The sequence below is a fragment of the Sciurus vulgaris genome (genome assembly GCF_902686455.1).
Source record: "Sciurus vulgaris genome assembly, chromosome: 13".
In the NCBI taxonomy this organism is placed as follows: domain Eukaryota; kingdom Metazoa; phylum Chordata; class Mammalia; order Rodentia; family Sciuridae; genus Sciurus; species Sciurus vulgaris.
The window spans coordinates 33,927,558-33,950,000 of NC_136474.1; the positions used below are offsets into that span (position 1 = coordinate 33,927,558).

Consider the following 22,443-nt stretch of genomic DNA (forward strand, 5'->3'; position numbering starts at 1 on the left):
AAGGTAAGGATACGGTACCCTGGCTTTTTTATATCTGAGCGCATTGGTGGTGTGCCAGTAGAGAGGCACAGTCTGCTTGTCATGGTCCCATTATCATAAGTGCTTTGCCCATGGAGGCTCCTCCTGTGTCACATAAGGTGCCAGCCACAAAGGAAGCAGGGATCCTGAAGAAGTGGTCCCCAGTGTTAAGGTTCCTTTTGTGCTGAACCCCCCTACTCTTCCAGAAACCTGTGGGTTCCACACTGTCCTTGGGCTGAGCCATCTGCACTGGCCAGCACCACACATCCTTCACATGTTCCGTCTTCTCCCAGTGGCATTGCCCACCCGTTCAGCACAGCCATCTGTCTTTCCCCTGTAGTTGCTCCTCCTGCTCCCATGGCTAATCTGTCATTCTGGTCTTTTTAGTGCGTGTCATGTCTTTAAATCCAAGTCCCTTGCTGACTTTCTTTGTGGATCCTTGTTCTGTGTCATCCTTCCTGTGCCTTCCATTGAAATAATTCACATCCCAGCTTTCCATGAGTGTCATTTGAGTTCCACTCTGTATCAGTTTCCTCATGCCATAGCATTTTACATTTCTGTATTTCAGCAACTTCCAAGTTTGGGCATCCTTTTTCTTTAACATTGCAGACTAGGGACAAGTAACTCAACATTCTTTAAAAACAAACAAGAAGTACCTTGAGAATAAGGTTTAGAGGTGATTTGCATCAAGGTTGAGTGTTTCTTGTATGATCCGTCCTCAGAACATCAGGGTGCCTGGAACACAAAATCACAAGTGCACTCTGATACCAATTTGTAAAAATGCTGCTACATTTAAGAGTCATTAAAGACAGCTAGAACTCAATTAAAATTTCTGCCTGCAGCATTTTTTCCATGTTGTGGGAGTTTGTTTTGCCCACTGCCAGTCAACTTGGAATAAACAGTAGCAGAGCTCATTTCAAGACAATTCTTACTGTTAATATGGTGGGATGAAAGCATAGGTCTCTTCCTGGGCGCCCAGTAGACCAAGGCCCCGTAAATCCAGCTGACTACATCTAAATCTGTCATTCAAAAGGGCCAATGGTGGGACCAGCTTGTTGGGATTCTGCTGAGGTAGGCACAGATGCTCTCTCTGGTCTTCTGCATGTGCTAGCCCAATTCTGGAGGAGCTCTGAAAGCAGGCCCATCTCACAGCTTTGCCATTTCATTCATAATCTGGTATCTTCCCATTCATGTCACTGATTTCTCCTGTTCGAGTCCTTTCACTCATGGTTTTAAATTATTCTCCATGAGCAAAATATTCATTCCTATTCAGAAGTCGCCCATGGTCTCTTCCATATAGCTTAAGTCTTTTGATAAGTGTTGGGGGGGAATTATCCACTATAAAACTGCCACCCTCAGTAATGCTGTCTCCCCTTTCTCGGCTCCGAAGGAACTGCCTTGCCCTGCGCTAGCGCCATCCCTAGAGCCCTGCTTCTCCAGGCCCGAGAGACCAGCAAACCGTCGCCCTCCATCCCGTTGGGCACCACCTTCCCCCACTGCCTCACAGTCTGAACCATCCGGAGATCCGACCTCCTTGGAGGAACACGGTGACGAGGATCCCCTGGAGGAGAAGCCACATGCGTGATGCAAGCTTGCATGGATTATCACAGTATAATTCACTGTAATTTGCATAGCCACACCATCTTCACGAACCAAACTCCGCCCCAAAGGAGAGATCTAGTTTTCTCAAGGTCAAAGAATGTTTTTTTAAAAAAACACAGCTGCTGAATGTCCAACCTGTGAAACTGAGATGTTTCTAGAATGAAACAGTAAATGTGCCTGTAATAACTTAATTTTTTCATAGCTCAGAAAACTATTTTTGTCTCCATCTTTTTTACACAGTATATTAAAAAAAGAAAAACAGGTAAATATGGTATAAATAGATATAAAATATTAAAAGTTTTAAAAATGTACCTTTTAAGAGATTCCGAACACCCTTGCTCTCAATCCTGACTGCCTCTCTGTTAAATTTGCACTGTTTTGTTTTGGTTGGGTTTATCTCCATGTTGAACTTAGGGTGTTTTAAGTTAGTTTTATTTTGTCAATGTTAACAATTTTTTAGGATTTTTAAAAAATGCTTCAGACTGTCTGATTCAGTGAACATTTTGTAGTGAAAAAGCCATGAAACCAGTAGACAAGACAGATGTTCTGGAAACTGGAGGGATGCAGGTTAATGTTTTTGAGAAGATACAGAATCCTCAGACAGGCGTAGAAAATTTACTGTATAGTGCACATATTAGTCTGCCCGAGTGCACGTCTTCGGGTGCATGTACATATGCTGCTGTCTTCTCCCTCACCTAAGTGTGTGTCCGTCTGGTCCACTGTAATCTGTTGTGAAGTTCCTTGTACTGTACTATTAATCTTTGGTTCCCTTGCATTGATGAGATAACAGCACCATTTTTAAATTATTGTTAAAAGATTAACTGGCAATGTACAGTGTTCACTCAGAATTTTCTTATTTAAGGAAAACACTGCAAAACGTCATGAGGATACCAAATTGAGACAAACGATGGTGCCTCTGAGTCTGTCTGAGACCATGATGAAGTAGAAATAAAAGCCTTTTTGAGATGGTGGTGTGTTCTCAGTTCTCAGGTTTCACGTGCCCTCCATATCTTCCTGAGAACTCCAATGTAAAGTTTTCTGTAGCCAGAGGGATCAGGAGGGGGATTGTGCAAAGAGGAAACAGCTGGTCACGCATCTCACAGGGATGCACCCTTGCACATGCTCATGTTGCAGTTTTTTGGGTCTCTGAGAGGGTCCCTGGATAAAGGAATGCCTTTATTCTCATCACAAAAGCCAAAACTTGGAAGAGGGTGGGGATTTGAGGAAACCCGTTATCTGCAAGTCAAGTGTAGCTCGCCTCTGTCCCCTCCACTTAGGAAAGAGGGAGTGACCAGTAGCTCCAGGAGAGGCATTTCCTCTCTGTCAGTGAGATGTAACCCACATCACTGGTATTGGTTAGCGTAGGGCATGACAACGGAGTGTGCTGCCCATGAATCTAAAAAGAACTATTCCAGCCAAAGCTTCTGACTTGAACATTTCATTAACCCAACAATTTCCTTATGTAGATGAACAAGTGGAGTAAATTCTGTTCCCAACATGACTACAGTTCCACTTAAAAAAAAAAAAAAAAATTTTTTTTTTTTTTTATTTTTTTTTCCCAGTTCCACTTTTAAACAAATGTTTGCGCATATGGAGAAATGGGAGCTGAACTCTCCTGTACTGTTGGTGGAAATGTCAGTGGTCCAGCCAGTGCAGAAGGCACCATGGCAACTCCTCACCAAAACAGAATGACCAAATGGCCCAGCTATCCCACTACTGGGTGTATATCCACCCCCAAAATTGAAATAAACCCAGATACTTGTTCGCCAATGTTCATTGCAGTGTTATTTGTGAAAGCTATGAATATGGTAGAAACAGCCCAAATACCCATTAGGTGAATGGATAAATAAAATGTGGTATATTCACACAGTGGAATATTATTCAACCTTTAAAAGGAAGGAAATTCTGGCACCTGCTGCAGCATGAATGAACCCTGTAAACATCATGCTAAGTGAAATAAGCCAAGTCACAAAGAATTTGACAATTATCACATGATTCCATGTACTAGAATAGATTCATAAAAAAGAAAATAGAATAGTGAGTACTAGGGGTTGAGGGCAGGAGAGAGTGGAGAGTTAGAGTGTAATAGGTAATAGAGTTTCAGTTTGGGATGACAAAATAGTACTGGAAGTGGATCGTGGTCATGGTTGCCCAGCAACGTGAATGTACTTGATGCTACTGAGTTGTACTTTGAAAATGGCTCAAACGGCAAATGTTACACATATTTTACCACTTTTTAAATGAAATACAGATATTTCACTTAATCACTCAAGACTTAGCTACAAACATCCTATCAACCAGTTGGTTAGTAGTGTAGGGACAGGGGATAAAACTCGGGATAGAGCACTTACTTGCTTATCGTGTGAGGTCCTAGATTTGATCCCCACCACATATACACATTGTCCATGGTAAATGCTCTAGGTGCATCAACATTCTCTTAGTTGGGAGCAACCAGCCAACTCGGAAGGAAGTTGTTTGTTCTTATAGCTGAACCTCACACTATACTATCCAGACTCTATAGTTAGTCTCTTCTGACTCTGCTGGTGGTTTTATTGTCAGAGAAGCATTCCAATATCAGTGATCCCTAATAGCTCCTATTTATTTAGGAAATACAAGAAGGTATCTTACCAGGAGCTCCAGTAAAAACCTAAGGTTGATGATCCACATTGGTCTAAGGTAAGTCACATATCTGACTTTGACCCAATTTCAGTGACAGGTTGACCTAGTAAAGGAAAGTGAAGATGCTATTTGATTAGAGGGGAGAACATGCCTGGAAGGTAGTGGTAACCTCAAAAATTTCAAGGACCAGTTATGGTCACCAGAGATCTTTTCATCCAGTTGGAGGAGATAAAATTCCCAGACAAAAACAAATGAAATGCAAAAATGGTATGGTGGACATTTCAAGCGCAGTAGGGTTTGGAGAAGCAGCATTTCAATGTGGAAGGAGAAGTGGAGGAAGGCATTAATAAGCACTGTTGCATCAGGCAGTGACACATGCTAACTGGGGTGGTTGCAGAAATTTGCATAGGCAGAGCCACATCAGGCACACAAGTGCCTTGAGAACCCCTTTGGAACTTCTAATTGGACATGAATTCTTCAGTTTTTATTGTGAAGCCAGTCCAGCTTTCAAAAGCAAGGCAAGACTGTAGAATGAAATCATTTTCCACTGTCCCCTCCAGATAGCTGCTAAGACAGCTCCTTGTGTCCTACGTGGCTGCAAAGGCAGAGCAGCTGCCTACAGGGAACAGCCCACAGGAAGCGTCTGTTTTTGTCTCCAGGAGCCACCATTCATGGGCCAGTAGCTTTTATGTCCTAAGGAACGATGCAGCAGATTCCTCTAGCAGCCACAGCCCTCAAACTGCAGTTATGGGGGTGGTGGTGTCACATTCCATTCTCTCCTTATGATTACCAGAAGGTAATTTGCTTTATACTAAGGTTTTCAGTATTATGAGTCTATTTTTAAAAATACTTATGTATATCATAATTCTAATTATCAGTAAGTCCATTTGTTTCGCCTTTTTGCTTTCTGTGGAACAAATGAGATTTTAAAATGCCTACTTTTAGTTTTTAAATTAATTATTTTTTTTTAAAGTAAATTAACATCCATCATCTTTCCATAGTTACTCCGTCCCTTTTGTGGCAAGAGCACCTAAAATCTACTCTTAGCAAAAATTCTAAATGCAACACAGTACTATTGTTTTTGTATTGTACGTTAGATTTCTAGACTTTATTTAGCTTGTCAGTTCTACATATTTATTTTGTTCAAAAAGTGGCTGAAAAAGAACAGTCATTTTCTAATTCCTAATTCATTTCTTTTAGTTGTGGTACAATTCACATTGTAGAAAACTGACTATTTTGATCATTTGACAGTGCGCCATTCAGAGACAGTTCTTTCACAGTGTTGTGTAACCACCACTGCTGTCCTCTTCCAGAGCACTGTCATCACCCTAAGGGAAATCCCAAAGGCATGAAGCCATCACTCCCTCCAGTTCCTGGTACCCACTAATCTACTTCCTGCCTCCATGGATTTGCCTATTTAGGAAATTTCCTATTGGTGGATATTTCATATGCCATGTAGCCCTTTGTGTCTGGCTTCTTTCACTTATCATGAATTTTCAAGGCTCTTCCATGACTTCATTCCTCCTTAAACTGGATAATATCCCATGGATAGCTGGACTGCATTTTGTTTATCCAGTCAGTAGTTTATGGTGTGTGTCTAGTTTTAAAACAAAAGAAACCCTTTGGGATTAAATAGCCTTGTGCATTCCCCCACAAAAGGTGACTCCCCATGAATAATCAGGGCACTCAGCAATCCCTTTATACCACTGAGCACTTTAGAATCCTTAATCCTCCTTGGCTCAAGAGCCCACCATACATATCCTTGTCATGGTTTTCTCTGGCTGCAATAGACCTGTCAGCACCATTCTTTCAATGCAGCATGCATCAGAATTCTGTGTAACAGCAGGCTCTGAGTTGGAGACAGGTTACTTGAGTGAATTGGATGACACCATGTATTTAATGCACTCCAATCCCCTAGAATTGGCGAGGCTCTGGGACTCAAAAATCTAGGTTGGAATCTTGGTTCAGACACTGAAAGCAATACAACCTCAAGCCATCTCTTTAAGACTTGGTTGAAAAATAGCAACAATAACACCTACTTCCTGGGGTTATCGTAAGTTTTAAGACACTGCGTACCTAGCGTGTTGGAGGCACTGTACGAAGAATTGCAAGCACTGGAGGTACCTAGCGTGTTGGAGGCACTGTACGAAGAATTGCAAGCACTGGAGGTGAACAGGAAAGACAGGCTCACTGCTTTGATGGGGCCTGTATTCTAGCTACGCTACGGGAAACATCATGCAAATAGCAAAATGGCAGGAAGCAATAGACTGTTATTGAGCCAGGCCCGTTTGCCTCCACTCAGTGTGCTAATCCCTGAAGCTGCAAGTTTTGCAAAGGTTTATTCAGGAAGCAGCCAAGAAAAAAAAAAAAAAAAAAAGCAGTTATGGTAGGAAGAAATAGTGTGGTCTGAGGTGTGGGGAAAAGGGAATGGAGGTAAGGAAAGGTGAGGTAATCAGTGCTCAGCAAATGCATAGCTGAACTTCATGGCTCTTCATGGGATGTATGTTCAGAAAAATGGCAGTCTTAGCATGACCTGAGGGTGGAGGTTTTGGCCTTCTGTGTTTAAAACATTGCCCATCAGATATTATACAGGCCCAAGTGAAAGGGCTGATGACTTCAACCAGTTTGAGCTAGACAGGGCTAGCTCCAAATCCCTAAAAAAAAAAACAACTTAAAGCATTACCAAGCTGACCACCCATCAGAGCTGTAAAACTAGCAGGGCTCCATCTATTACCTTACTATTCAGTTAGGCAACTTCTAAAACTGAAGAAAGCAGGTAACTAAACTCAAGTGAAGGTAGAGAGTTTGTTCAGTTTTTTTCTGAGCTTCAAAAGAAACAGTGTGCCCTTTGGTTTTTAAATTTGGGGAGGGAGAATGGCTTAAGCCTCTTACAAGAGAAAAAAATTATAATTTTCATTATGGGATCTCAGTTACATGATTGAGACTTTTTACTAGGGAGATGCCATTTGCCTGGAGGCTTGAACAAAAAGATTTTGTCAGCCAGGCAGAAGGAATAGCAGGTGCAAATAATGTTGGAGAGGTGGATGTGAGCTTGGTGTGTTCCAGGAAGTGAAAGAAGTCCACTGGGTCTGGGGCAAGGTGGGCAATGGCTCTAAAGGGGACAGACGGAGAGGTCAAGGGACTTGAGAGGCTAATAGTCCACAGAAAGAAGTTTGGCTTTTGTTCTAGGTGGTAAAACAAAGCATTGGCAGATAACAAGCAAAGGAGTTCCAGAAATAAATTTGCATTTTTCTAAGGTTTGCAGTGTTGGGAGGATCAGAAGGGGGCAAGCCTGGATGGAAGGTTCCAGATCTAAGGCTGTGGTGCTGACCCAGGGAAGCACTGCTGGGACTTCAGCTGCCATGGTCACTATAGCCTCCCACCACCATGGACATAGTGAGCTGCTCTGCAGGCAGAATAGAGCTCTCCAGCCTACTTGGGGGCATCCCCAGTTCCCCACAAGGTCAGGAACTCCAAAATCCACCCCAATTGTTCAGTTAAAACCTGCAGGAGGCCCTTACTTATTCTTTCGCTGCCTCTTACGCTGGACCAGCCTTCTGGCCAAGAATTGGCTCCTTTTTAAGCCTCATTTCCTTCAAGGTGCAAAATTACAGTCAGGTTTTCAAGCCTTGTTTATTGTTTTGTTTTGTTTTTAAGGTTAGATCCTTCAGTAGGAACATAAGTTATTATTTGATCATTTGTAATTTAGTAAAAGTGAGGACCTGTTCTTTAAAATTAATTTTATAAGGGGACACCTGGGGTCTCTGCATATGGGACTGGTAGGGATGGGGCTGGGGAGAGACAGTCCTCATACTACATACATAATCTGAGAGAAAGGACTCAGAATGCAAGGACTACCAACTGTTTATTCTCCCTAGTCCCAGTTCTGGCTATTAGATTGAAAGAATTCACCCCATTGCAAAGATAGATGCTTCTCTAACTTCCCAGTAAACCGATAAATCTCAGCAGGGCTCTAGGATTCCAAATGAAACCTTGTAATTCTCATGGTAATCTTGGAATGAGTTCGTCAGTCATCAATGGCCTCAGGTCTACAGGCCAATCCTGGCCTACCTTGATTCCCCACAAATATTTTAAATTTGACTAAAAAAGAAAGTACTGAGGATAAGAAATAGGTGCAACTGAAAATAGCTATTGAAATTTGAAATTCTAGATTTCTGAAGAGTGATTAAGGAATAAGCAATTATCTGAAAATGTTGCTCATACATGTTGAGTCATTTAATGGAGGGGAATTTACCCCAAATAACCCAATGGAATCATAGTAATTGATGAAACAGATCTGTAGCAGTGAGATCTGGCAACAGTCTAATCAAGTGATGGTCCAGCCACAGATAGACTATTGTGCTCACTCATCTAGTAAACATTCCTGATGACCAGGCACTGAGCTAGACCTGTGGGTAAGCAAAGACAAATATGACTGACCTGCTCCCCAGAGGCTCCTGACCTCATCAAAGGATTCCAACTACTGGACTCTGCTCCTGCCTCAGTGCTTTCTCACTAAACAACCTTGGGGAAAGTACCTACCCTCTCTAAGCCTGAGTGTCCTGTGTGCAACATAGAAATAATAATAGTCACCTCATAGGCAAGATAATGCTGCTTATGCACTGAGCATACTGTCTGGTACTAAGTTTTGTTAAATACAATGACTGTTGTACAAGGTAAGTTATAATAAATGTGACAAACATTGTAATAATGTATGTAAATGTAGAATGAGCACCTGAAGGGATTCATTCTTCCTGGGGTCACTACAGTCTGACTGCCCAAGTTGACTGGTTTGGTAAGCCTTGAAGAATGCATAAGATTTTTCCAGGTAGAAATGGGGAGAGAATAAAGAAAAAAAGAAAATCTCAAAAAGTACTGCGTAGATTATGTAGATAATAGTGCTTTGGGATTTTCCAAGATGGGTTCAAAATTACTACTTTTGGCTGTTGTGCTTTAACTGACTACAACACTGTGCTAAGCTTTATTGCAAAGGAAAAAAAAAGCAGGGGAAAGGAATTTGTCCATGTTGACTCCAGGGACCCTGCCCCTGTCCTATTCTATTCATCCCTTAAGAGTGGCAGTGAAAGCAATGCCTGGATACTTGCTTCACTTTCCTGTGCATGCCGTTTCCGTGGTATTGTGTAGAAAAGTCACATGTGTTCTCAAAAAAGACTCTCATCCCCCATCAATTTGTTAGCTTCCTTTAGTTCACTGCCACTGTGTCCAAGTGATGCAGACAGCCACATCTACACTTTATTATGCTGGGTTTATGCCTGTTTACTTATGAGTTACACACTGGACAGGTGCCAAATCTCTCAGGATAGTGCTAGTAAAAATGAGATCTTGTCAGGCCCAGTGGCTCACTCCTGTAATTCCAGTGGTTCAGCCAGCTTTTTCATCACTGTGACCAAAAGACCTGACAAGAACACTGTAGAAGAGAAAAAGTTTATTTTGGCTCACAGTTTCAGAGGTTCAGTTCATGGTTGGGCCCAAGGTGAGGCAGAACATCACAGTGGAAGGGTGTGGCAGAGAAAAGCAGCTCAGGACATGGCAATAAGGAACCAGAGAGAGCTCCACTCACCAGAGACAAAATATAAACCCCAAAGGCCTGCTCCCAGTGACATATCACGCAAGGCTACCCACATCCACCCACATCCTATCTGCCTGCAGTCACCATCCAGTTAATCCATTCAAGTGGATTAATCCACTGATTAATTCACTTACATAGCTCTCATAATCTGATTAATTCATCTCTGAACATTTTGCCCTTGTCTCATACATAAGCTTTCAGGGACACCTCATATCTAAACCATAACAACCAGCTACTTGGGAGATTGAGGCAGCAGCACCCAAGTACAAGGCCAGTCTGGGCTCTTAGCAAGACCCTGTCTCAAAATACCATTTAAAAATATCTATGAATATAACTTAATGGTAGAGGGCTTGCCTACTGTAAGTGAGACTCAGGGTTCAATTCCCAGAATTGCAAAAAGCTTTTTAAAAAAGAGATATAACAAGGCCCTGGGTTCAATCCCCAGCACCACAAAAAAAAAAAAAAAAAAAAAAAAAGAGAGAGATATATGAATTTTATTGTGTTAGTCATTAGAGCTGTTTACTGTGTAAAATCATATTTTACATATTAAATAATATCAAATTTTACTTAGTAAAATCACACTTCATTTGAAGGAGAGTGCCACACTTCGGCTAACGAAATGTGAACTCATTCTAAGTGTGTCACTTCCTGCTAGAAGTTTCAAGAGCCAATGCCCACTTGCCAGTTTCCTTTTTCTGCCTCAGCTATAGTATAAGCATCTTATCAGCCTGGGTCTCTGAGTAACTGATTACACAGACCCATCTTAAGTATGGAGCATGAATAAAACATCAGCCCTTGGTTTATTAAGCCCCTAAGACTTGAGAATAACTATCCCCCAAAAAGGAAATATGTATACAAATAATATTGAGGAAATAAATCGAATCAAGAAGATAGAATTTTCCCAGTTTATAAAAAGGCCTCCTCATAGCCAGCTGTGGTAGCATATGCCTATAATCCCAGCAGGAGAGCCACCTGCAAAATTTAGTGAAGCTCTGCATCAAAATAAAATTTTAAAAGGTCTGGGAGTGTAGCTCAGTGGTAGAGTGCTTGCCTAACATGCCCAAGCCCCTGGGTGGAATGCCCAGTACTGGAAAAAAAAAAAAAAATCCAATTGAAGGGGTCGGAGGTATATCTTAGTACTTGCCTAGCATGCAAGAGGCCCTGGGTTCCATCCCCAGCACAAAAAAAAAAAAAAAAAAAAAAAAAAAAAAAATTCTAGATCTTTTAGTTAGGAGTGCACATCAAAGTAGTACTGAGCTCATTGTGCAAAGCACAAGGACTGAGTATTTTGTAGAGGCCGCTGGAGACTCTCCTGCCTCCTCAATACATTGGAAATACAGATTGTGTGCCTCCATTGAGCTTGCAAACAAACCCAGGTGAACTGCAGTTTTTCTAGGGAGATAAAAATGCAAGTTTTAAGGGCCCTTTAGAACATCCTTAGAAAGCCCTCATTTTATGCACTGAGCATATTTTAATAATAGTTACTAGTGCTCGACTGCTTCCTCAGAGCAATTTCCCTATAATTGCACAACTGTCATCATTTGGCTGTATCATATAATCACTAAGAGTGACTTAAAGCCCCACCTCCGGTCACATAAATCAGAATCTCTTGGGAGTAGCCATTAGTATATTGTAAATTTTTCCCTTGATGGTTCTAATAAGCTCTCAGAATTAAGAACCACCAGTAGGACATAATTTCTTAGGCTAGAGGATGTCTGGCTTTTACCTCAGAACTTCTGATGAAATTGACCTGGGGTGAGATTGGACATTGGAATTTTTAATGTTCCCCAGGTAATTTTATTTTGCAGCAATGTTTGGGAGCCATGGTCATAAGACTTAAGAGCTTGAGGTCTGGTCTGACAGGCATGGGTGCAAATCCCTACTACTACGCCTTTTCATCTTGGGCATGTTCTTTATTCTCACTAGAGCTTAGTTTTCTCATTCTTCAAAATGGGTAAACAAAACTACCTACTTCATAGGGTGACTGTGAGGATTGACTTATTATATAATTGCTCAATATATTTAAGATATTATCATCTCATTTAATTCTCCCAATTATTCTGTCCATCAAGGTGATATTCCTAATTTTATAGCTGAAGGGACAGAGGATCAGCAAGGTTATGGGTTGTCTCAAGGTAATACAGTTAAAAATTGGTAGAGCAGGGATCCACACCACCTGACCAGCCACTTGAACTGTCCCTGAACCAACTCTATCAATTGCCTCATTGGGAGCCAAGTGCAGTCAGACCACAAGTTGCTGAATTGGCCCCACTAAAGGACACATTTTAGGCTGTCATGGAAGACTGCCCCATCTCAGCTCACCTGCTTCCCTCTGGAGTTTAACAGATTAAATTGTGTTTTGAATTTCATTGACTTCATGTCATCTCCTTTCAAGGTTGTAAAATAGCCTTAAGTGACCTATTTCACCAGAATCCTTTTCTCATTGTGCTCTAGAAAAGCGATAGGTACCAACAACTGTTTCTTTTATTAATATGGTACTATTTCTTAAGTGATTATGGCCTGATAAGTCCTCACGTAACTTTTGAAGGACAAACTCAGGTTCTGGTGACACATTATTTCTACTTGCTGACTGGATTGTGAAGAAGAGAGGGAATTTACCTAATGTACTGTTTTCATCAGCTTCCTGTTGCTATGACAAAACTCCTGAGATAACCAACTCATAAGGACAAAGGATTTGTTTTGATTCATGGTTTCAGAGCTTTCTGACCATAGTCAATTTGGGCCTGTGGTGGCATAGTACATCAGAACAGGGATGTGTGGGAGAGAAGGTCTGTCCATCTAAATGGTGTCCAGGAAGCAAAGAGAAAGGAGAGGAAGGTGTTAGGGTCCTCCTATCACCTTCAAGAGCTGCCCCCAGTGACCTAACTTCCTTTGGCTAGATCCCACCTCCTAAAGGTTCCACCACTTCCCAAAAGTGCCATAGCCTACGGATTATGCTTTTAACACACTGGCCTTTGGTGGACATGCCAGATTCAAACTATAGCATATACCTTGAAGTCTAATACTTTGATTCAACATATGAAAAAAGTACACAACCATAGGACAAGATAGGGCACTGACACCCTCAGGATCACAGGATTACTTGTTTACTTAAATTGTGTTCATCACTAAGGCAAGGTCACTGACCAAAGGATCCTCCTCACCCACAACCAGGCGTGAGGGCTAATGGGAGCTAATTGGGAGCCATGGTCATGAGACTTAAGAGCTTGAGGTGTGGTCTGACGGGCATGGGTGCAAATCCCTACTACTATGCCTTTTCATCTTGGGCATGTTCTTTATTCTCACTAGAGCTTAGTTTTCTCATTTTTCAAAATGGGTAAACAAAACTACCTACTTCATAGGGTGGTGAAGGGAGCAGCACCAGGGTTAGCAGGGTGGCTGCAAAGGGGGAGACAGGCGTCTAGCTCATGGCCTGGCCATCATCCTCCCTCCCCTATATTTGAATCTGCACAATGGCCTTTTCATTGCTGTGTAAAATGACATAACCATTGCCAGAAGTTTCCTAATCCCCATCCAATTAGAATGAAGCCCGTAAGCTGCCCCTAAGCTGCCCTATATAGGAATTTCAGAGCGCCCACAACCTTGCCAAGGCAGGATTTCCCCTCCAGAGGTAATGTACAGGCTGCAGGGCTGTAGAGCCTACCACCTGGGCTGGCAGTTTTGTTGCCTTAGTCTAAGAACACAAAAGGAATTTCTGCATGTGAAAAGTCACCATTCTCGTGGTCACAGAAGAGACCTTACCAGTCATTTCTTACGTTGTTGGCTCCACCTAGATCTTGAACAAGGTCATCTTCAGATCATGACTAGTTAAAGCAGAAGCTCAAATAACAAGACAGGAGCATCTTCCTCCTGAGAACACTGTGTCCTTAAAGTCAAGTCTAAATTGAATTGAATTCTCAGTGCCTCTAATGATTTTGTCTAAATTTACCATGACCCACTTAGGGGAGGAGCCAGAATGAAGCACATCTTTTAAAAATGAAATTTGGGACATTGTGCTCAAAGCACAGACAACCCATAAAGCAGTCAGTGATCAATTTCAAGGTTCAATCTATATTAACTCTCCACAGGTGAGGTCAGATGAGCAATCAAGTGCGTCCCTAGCGGTGGAGACAAGACTGCTGAGGGCACCAGATCGCAGCATCACGCAAGGAGCACTGCCAGGAGGGCCTGAATACTCTGCGTGGCCCAGCAATGCACAGCTGGGGGCCGGCGTCTCATTGCCTAGCAACTCAGAAGCGGACGTCACTCATAGGAGCATCAGTAGCAGCAACCAGTTGGCACTTTACTCTGGCATTTCGACGAAGGTAAAATGGGTTTTAAATCACTGCTCCAGGTGGGAGATAAAATGCAGCGGAAGGAGCATGTGCGTCAGAAGGCAGGCCACCTACCTCTGCCTCAGCACTTAAAATGACAGCCTCTCCTTTCCCCTGGGCAGAAGCACGGTTTGTGTGTGTCAGGGCAGGTGGTGTCCCCAGCAGGCTGCTCCTCACTGGCCAGAGGAGGCTGGTTTCTATTTCTATCTTCCACCAGCCTAATGCTGTGCCATAGCAGTGAGAAGGCTAAGAATGCGGGCTGGTCTCCTTGGTACCACGGATTAACGAATTATGGCTTCGCAGGAACAGTGGGTGTGAGCCCATGAAAGCAGGGGTGCTCTTCCTAGTTCCTTCATGGTACTCTGCAAAAATGTAGAAGACTCTCAATAAATGCTAGCTGTTTCCAGTGTTTCTTTTCTTTCTTAGGGAGGGGCACATTAAAATTTTTAAAAATATGTTAAAAAAATAAGAAACCTTATAATTTTTGACAACATGGATGAACATGGTAACATTATACTAAGTGAACTAAGCCAGGTACAGAAAAACAAACACCACATATTTGCACTTATCTTACAAAGTTGAACTTGCAGAAGCAAAGAATAGATGATAGTTCAACTGGGGAGTTGTGGGGAGGTCAGCCGATGTGGGTCAAAAGATAATTTCAGTGAGGAGGAATAAATTCAGGAGATCTGTTGTACAATATAGTGATTATAGTTAATAACAATGTATTGTGAGGTTGAAAATGGCTGAGAGTAGGTTTCAAATGTTCTGTCCACCCAAAACAAATAATGATAAGCATCTGAGGTAATGGATATGTTAATTAGCTGGAGTTAGTCATTCCACAATGAATGCATATATCAAAACATCATGCTGTACAATATAAGTATATACAATTTTTATTTGCCAATTTAAAAAAAATAGATAAAATTTAAGGTATCTGGCCTAAGCCATGTAACTTGAAAGCCCTCATTGCCTGACAAGCACACACAGAGCACAGAGGTAAGCACATCATACGATTGCTCAGTTCTTAAACTAATGGAACAATGGATACTTCCCAATGGGCTTTTACACACATCACTACTGTATGAAATTGAGGGCTCAGGATCCTGAATGTAGTGCCTTTCACCCTGTCTATAACTCTCCCCTGCTCAGGACTTCCGGTCACTTGGTTGCTGCCAAGATGCTAACTGCTCTCCCTAGGAGGCTCTCAGGCCCCCCATTCCCCTTGAGGTAACTCTAGGAGATATCAAAGCAGTTCCTGAGCTATTTCCTGGGTGACAGGAAAAGGAAGGTAATGGAAACCTCATCTCTCCCCTCTGCCTTTGGTAAACCACTCTACCTAGTCCTCCAGGATTACTGGCCTTCTATGACTACATCCTTCAGTGATACAGTTGATGACAATCATGAGCACTTGACCACGTGCAAAATACTATCTTATTTAATAAGACGATCTAGGTATCTTACAGATGAAGACCAGGAGGCTCTGAGAGGCAAGGCCATGTATAGGCAGTTAGAAGGGAACCACCCTCAGACACTGCCAGTGCCTCTGTTATCATGACACCCACAGCATTGGCCCAACTGCTCTGGTTACACCAGCACTGCTTGCAGCTCGGGGTGTGACAGCATTTTCACCAAACTGTACCACAATAAATCCCAGAAAGAGTGGATGTGGTAGCATAGGTCTGATTGGGTAGTTTTGGTGTGTGACAGGTCTGGTTAGAAGGTGGTACCTCCATGAGGGCAATAACCTGGTCTCTTCTGGTTCTTGCAGAATGCCCAGCACCTAGTGCCGAACCATGCACAGGGTAGTGCTCAATTCAATAATTGAATGACCACTATCATTCAATCCTGGAGAAGGATTTTTTTCTCTCTAGGATTAAAGGAGGTGTCTCTTTATAAAGTCTGTGGGGATGAGACTCTTTATAAAGTCTCATTTGGAGATGATAGCAGGGTTTGACTGCCTCATCTCCTCTGTGATGTCATTGCTGAACCATTAGTAGAGTGACTATACCTTCTCCCCAAGCTCCACATTCCTGGGGCCATCTCTTGTCTAATACACTATTCTGAATGTATTTGCTCGTGTGTATGTGTGTGTGTGTGTGTGTGTGTGTGTGTCTCTTTTGGGGGAGGAGCCAGGTTTTATTTGGCTCTGTGCCAAATAAAATAGATCAGCCAGAGCGAGCTGGATACTCAAATGTGTTTGCTGAGTGGAAAGACAGACTGACAACAAAAACTCAGTGTCTGCAGTGGTCCAGGGCCTCCAGCCCTAGTGTGCTCACGTTTGACATAGTATGCTTTTCTTCCATAAGATGATATTTTGTTTAAAAAAAAAAAAAATCGATGATCCCTATGAATAAACCCACTTCTCAAAATCTTCCTGGGAATATACTCTACACATATCTCACTTCTGTCCCACATCACCATCCACCAATACCCATTCTTCTGTCAATCACACAGCCTAAGGCATTTGTGTGTTAACAGTGATCAGATAACAATTGACCTGGACTGGACGAGTGTGCGCTCACAATCCCAATTGGGCTGGACTTTAGTGACACTGGGTACCTGCCCTTCCAGGGAAGCAAGAGAAGGGGATTTTTGATGTCTCTACCTTAATTCCTGGCTTACTTTTTTTCTTATGATTATCCATTTCTGCCTATTTGTCCAATCCTCTCTTTGTCCTTTCCCTCCTCCACCCACTCATCTGTCCATCTTCCACTCATTCCATTCTCTTGTTCATACCAGGCACTGGCTCTGAGAAGAAATTTCCTGCATCTTCCCAGCTCAGACTTAGAGATGATTTTGAAGAGAAAAGATAGAAAGTTGGAGGGAGGAAGACTGTAGGAGTCATCAAAGAATCGTGATGTGGCTTCTAAGAAGATACCTTCTGGAAAGCCTCATCTGACAATGGATCCAGGGCTCCACAAGAGGCACTTGGGGCACTTGGTAAAACTCCACTGTGTATTATCAGCTTCCCCCTACTGAGTGTGTCCCCCAGGGATCGTGTAACCCCCAAAGTCACACTTCCTTTCTGAGAGGACCAGCATCTTCTCTGAGGGAGTCATGGCTCTGCTAGGTGACTGCCCTATAGCAACTGGCCACAGAAGTGCTTCCACCTTCCTCCAAGGCAGGTCCTGTTCATGAGCTGTGCACCAAGATCTCCTGGGGCAGGAGTCATGCGATTTTTCTCCACTTGCTCTGTTTAATATGCACATGGTCCAGGAGTAAGCCACAAGCACAGCTCAGGCAGGCCTCTTGCACCATGGTGCGATTTACCAGAAACACAGGTCAACGCTAATCCCACTTTCCTTTCAATTTCCAAGCCTGTGCTGTGGCAAGATCATCCCCAGGAAGTTTGCATCCATCCTGTATGTGTGTGTCATCTCTTTTTCATTCAACCCAGTTAACTGTAGTATTATGTGGCTATGTTTTCAGTGTAAAGTCCAATCACACATCCATATTGTAGTCATGATTCTGTCACTCAGTCAGCTAATCAGCAAATATTAATAGCCATCTACCACATTCTACTCTTGGTTTCAGGGATATAGAAATGAGTAAAATTCTCAGAAATTCTCAGAAACTAGTGGAAAAGAAAGACAGTGGAAAAGAAAGACATGAACTCCCTTCACTGTAGCTGAGGGCGTTATGGGTGCATGAGAAGGTCCTGATTCCACCGTGGTAGTGGCAAACTCAAACCCAACCCTGGGACGACATTATTTTCTCAGAGATGTGAACTAGTTTAGTCCACTTTGGGAATGAGGCTCTTGATTAAGGGAAGGCCTGCTCTTCTCAATCCTTTTTTCTCTATGTCTAGCTAGATTATTTAATTCAGAACTTTATCATGGTGACAAAATGATTCGAGGAGATTCATTGAACTTCTATCTAAATCAAGGAGTGTTACAGAGTCACATCTGTATCAGGGTCAACACTTGAATTGCGAGCACTGACTGTGGAGGGGGTGATGCCTCCTAACCCACATGGAGTCTCATCTCTGCAGTGCCCCCCTGACCCTTCTAATGACATAGCCACTTAAACAGCCTTGTCTGCTGGCCTCTGTGAACATGTATGTGTCGCTTCATGGACTCTGCTAGGTGCGTCTACAAACTCACAGTCCTCTCCTCTTGAACCCTAGTGTTCTGTTTCCTACCATTACTCCTTCTCTAGTTGGTAGTCCTGGCCAATCAGTGTCCTCTGGGCTGGGCCATAGCAATGAGAGAAGCAGTACTTCCCTTTGGAATCTGGACCTTTGCAAACAGACCCTTCAATGCTCAGACACAAGGACAGAGAAACCCTGGAGAACTCTGAATCTCTCCACGATGTATATTGTATGGAATATAAAGGCTGGAAAGAATGTAAAAAGAAGAAAATAAAGAAAAGAACACCACGAGAGACTCTAGAAGAGAGATAGAGGTCCCAATGAAATTGGAATGTAAACAAAATGAGAAAAGAGTTTGATAAAAAGTTGCAGCTATAAATATTAGGATTGAAATTGGCTTGAGGGACAGAGAACCCAAAGAATAATGCCTTAACAAGACTGAGGTCTATTTTTCTGTCATAGAAACATAGAGAATTCAGATTCCTTCTATATTATGGCTCTGTCACCCTCTACATTACAGCTTTTAACTCAGGGTCCAAAATGGCTGCCCAAGCCCCTGGAATCACATTCTTATTCCACCTAGCAAGGAGGAAGGAGTAAGGACTGGGTTGTTCTCTTCCTATGAGGACAGTTCTTAGAAGTTGCATGTACCACTCTGCTTACAATATCTCATTATGCTAGAACTTAGTCATGACACCACACTCAGTTAGAAGGGAGATTAGAAAATATAGGCTTTATTCTGAATAATTTTGTCCCCTTAAATGGCAATTAAAGATTTTCTAGCAGTTTCTGAAAGTGATCTGAGTTAAACATTGAAGTTTAAGACCTTGGACATGGAGCCCTTCTGGGTAATCACACAGTGAAGAATATGACCCCAGGTATAGGTGTTTGAAAGAATATCAAAGTGAAGGGCTTTGTCATTGCCAGGCATGGTGATATATGCCTGTAGTCCCAGCTATTTGGGAGACTGAGGCAGAAGGCCAGCCTGGGTGACATAGCAGCTTCCTCTTTCTTTTTCTTTTTTAAGTGAAAGTAATGGACATATTAAAGTCAAGGGGCATTGGGATTTGTCTACTGGATCAATCACTGATAACACAGAAGATGAAGCCTCCCAGGCTGACTGAAGGATCAGGGTGGAGAGGAAGAGTCAGAGGCCACTGATGAAATGGAAGCTACATGGCAGGCCTGGCAGCCAGGTGGACTACCGACTCAAGTTTATTCTATAGTTATTTCAACCTCAGAAACAAGAGACTTCTCTGCTGTCTCCCTTTTGATTTCCCATAGCACTAGAGACATTGAACACACTTAATATTCATTAAGTGAATGAGTCACAAACACCACACTGGATCCCTGAAGATGACTGAATATGTTCTCTTTCCCCAAAACTCTTGCTGATTCAGCATTAGGAAAATGAGAAATATTCTTTCTATTGTGCTACAGCATTTTGGTCAACTTCCGAGCTTCAGAGACAGCCTGTTGAAATGTGCTGCCTGTAATATATATACTCCCCTAGATTTTTTAATATATATTTTATATATATATTCCCCTAGGTTTTTAATATATATTTATAGAATATATATATGTTTTATATATATATATATACACACATAAAATAAGGAAATCTTGTGTGCACTGTGTTGCAAAAGTAGACTGAGTAAGCCGGAGAGAGAGTGCAAGATCTATTTCCAAAATAGCCAGATGGAAGCGGATTCTCTCTCTGTTCATGAAATGCTAGAAAGAATCACTGGATTTGGAGACAGAGGGACAGAGTAACTTCTTTCTCTGGCCTGGGAAGACAAAAAGCAGACTTGTTGCCTTCCTTATGATCGGGCACTTAGAAGGCAGCCAACAGCTGAGAGGCACTGAAGCCCCAATGTCTGGTTACCACCCCGATGGTCAGGGGGTGGCACAGACTCATCAGCCTGTCTTGGATGCACAGGAAGAGGAAGGGGCTTTGTTCTGACTGGCTTCTCTCTTCCCCCTCCCACCGCTGACTCCAGCTGGCTTCTATCTGCTCAGTGTTAGGGTCAGAAAGCCAAGCAGGTAAGGTCTGGTCAGTGGAGACAGAATCCAGAAATGGTTTCATGAGAATCTATACACAGATTATACAGAAAGTGAGGTCGAAGTCTGATGGGCTGGTGCCTTTGAATGTTCATGAAGTGCTGAAGATCAACTGTGCTGGCAATCTTCTCCCTGAAAACTTTATTAGGAAGCCCCTGCTCCCTCTTTTTGTGTGCTTGAGAATGGCAAATACACACAAAGTTCCCCTTTATCCTCAGCCCAAGACCTTCAATGCACACCCGAAACTGCAGACAGTACTGAGTCCTATACACACACCATGTTTCTTTTTAGACATACTCATCTATAATAAAGTCAATTTGCAAATTAGGCACAGTAAGAGATTAACAACAATCAGCAAGACTAAAATAGAAAAGTTTCAGAGCTTGTTTAAAACTCATGAATTACTTATTTCTTGAATTTTCCATGTAAAAGTTTTGGACTGCACTTGACCATAGGTAACTGAAGTTGTCGAAAGTGAAACTGCAGATATGGAGAGACTGCTAATATCCACAGCAGGACAGAAAAACCTTCCTTAAGTTGCCCTAAGCTCATATGCCAAAGCAAATGTTATCTTTCATTTTTCAACAAAAGTGCATAATAACCAAGAATGATATAATATCCATGTGTCCACAATTGAAAATGAACAAACATTATAACATTTATATACTAAAGAAATTTTAGTTGATTCTCATTAAGTGTGGTATTTTTGTTCCGTAGAGTTGTTGTGAACATTGAATTAGCAAATGTGGAATCATTGATCCTAAGGGAATTAGAGAGTCAGCTTTCTGGGAACCTCTCATGTGTGTGTCCCTGAAAGGAATTTGTAAGGTTTGTAACTGTTTTACATAAACAATAGCATCCTGTTGTAATGGTCTGTAACCTGCTTTATCTACTTGATTGTGTGTTATTTATAATTTAGCTAAATCAAAACACATAGACTCAATTCATTGCCTGAGACTTTGACACGTAGTTCCGGACTCAGCAATTAGATAATTATCAGTCACAGAGGGTTTTAGGCACTTGCAGAGAAAAGCAATTCTTCAACCTACCCCAGACTAATTGTCTTAAACAAACCTAGTTGTATTATTTCTTGTTTAATAAAAGATGATATAGAATATAATCAGAATCCCTCAGTACATCAGTGTCATCTTTAATCTGACCCCAGGACCAGTACTCTGATATCATCTTCTATTGCTGACGCCCATACAATTAATGCAATGATATACATTCTTCTTCGGGTCTTTAGCTTTTTCAAATCTTTGCCAGGTAGGACATTTCCTTCTTTCTTTGTCTGGTAAACTCCTAGAGAACCTTCAAAACCCAATTCGAATGTCACTTCCAGAGGTAGATGAAATGAAATTTAAGCTTCAGGCTTATCATTTGCAGAGGCCTCTACTAAGATCACAAGTCAGGGTTTAGCAATGTGTTCAGATGGGCATTTGTCACTTTTGTAAAATTGTAGGATCAAACTGAACCTGATGGTGTTTGCCTGTAATCCATGCTGCTCGGGGAGGCTGAGGCAGGAGGATTGTCAGTTCAAAGCCAGCCTCAGCAACTTAGCAAGGCCCTAAGCAACTTAGGAAGACCCTGTCTCAAAATAGAAAATGAAAAGGGTTGGGGATGTGGCTCAGTGTTTGAGTATCCTAGTACAAAACACATACACACACACACACACACACACACACACACACACCACACAATGTAGGATCAAGGTATTTTCTTCATTAAAGGGGCATCCAAATTGCATGAACTTCAGACCCCTCCAAATCAGGATGTACTGTAATTACCACTTCCAAGCAGGAAGCCCTCTGAGGTTCCACAACACTTTATTCTTATGTCTAATCTTAACACATTGTAGTATGACTTATCAGATTATATATGATTTGCGATTTTAGAGAATTTATGTGCACATATCTGTCTCTATACCAGGTATTCTGCAAACATCTGTTTAAATGTGTATTGGGGATGAAAATACAAACAGAGTTTTTTGCATTCATTTGCTCATTATTCCGTTATTTTCAGGCCCTGACACTTCTCTTTTCTGGAGGAGGCTTCCAACAGCTCATTACTGCACACCAGCAGGCAGTGAGGAAACAGAGGTGGCCGGATGACAGCAAGGGAGAAAG

General features: G+C 42.1%; 2 protein-coding genes across 10 annotated transcripts in view; both read left to right on the top strand.

The window, feature by feature from the left end:
• The window catches only part of MTCL1 (microtubule crosslinking factor 1), a 132,439-nt gene extending 129,850 nt beyond the window's left edge, over positions 1-2,589 (top strand). For 6 of the 9 annotated variants that reach the window (XM_079108442.1, XM_079108440.1, XM_079108443.1 and 3 more), the window contains one exon: positions 1,409-2,589. In XM_079108442.1, coding sequence (XP_078964568.1) covers positions 1,409-1,603 — 195 coding nt within the window. In that variant the 3' untranslated portion in view covers positions 1,604-2,589. The remainder of the gene's footprint in view (positions 1-1,408) is intronic. The other 3 variants (XM_079108444.1, XM_079108446.1, XM_079108447.1) reach the window with 1 other exon arrangement.
• Positions 2,590-4,024: 1,435 nt separating this feature from the next.
• LOC306643216 (uncharacterized protein) lies at positions 4,025-19,758 on the top strand. The gene is made up of 3 exons (XM_079109200.1): positions 4,025-5,035; positions 13,918-14,154; positions 16,906-19,758. The coding sequence occupies exons 1-3, from the start codon at positions 4,943-4,945 to the stop codon at positions 17,002-17,004; spliced, it is 429 nt and encodes a 142-aa protein (XP_078965326.1). The 5' UTR covers positions 4,025-4,942; the 3' UTR covers positions 17,005-19,758.
• Positions 19,759-22,443: the final 2,685 nt, after the last annotated feature.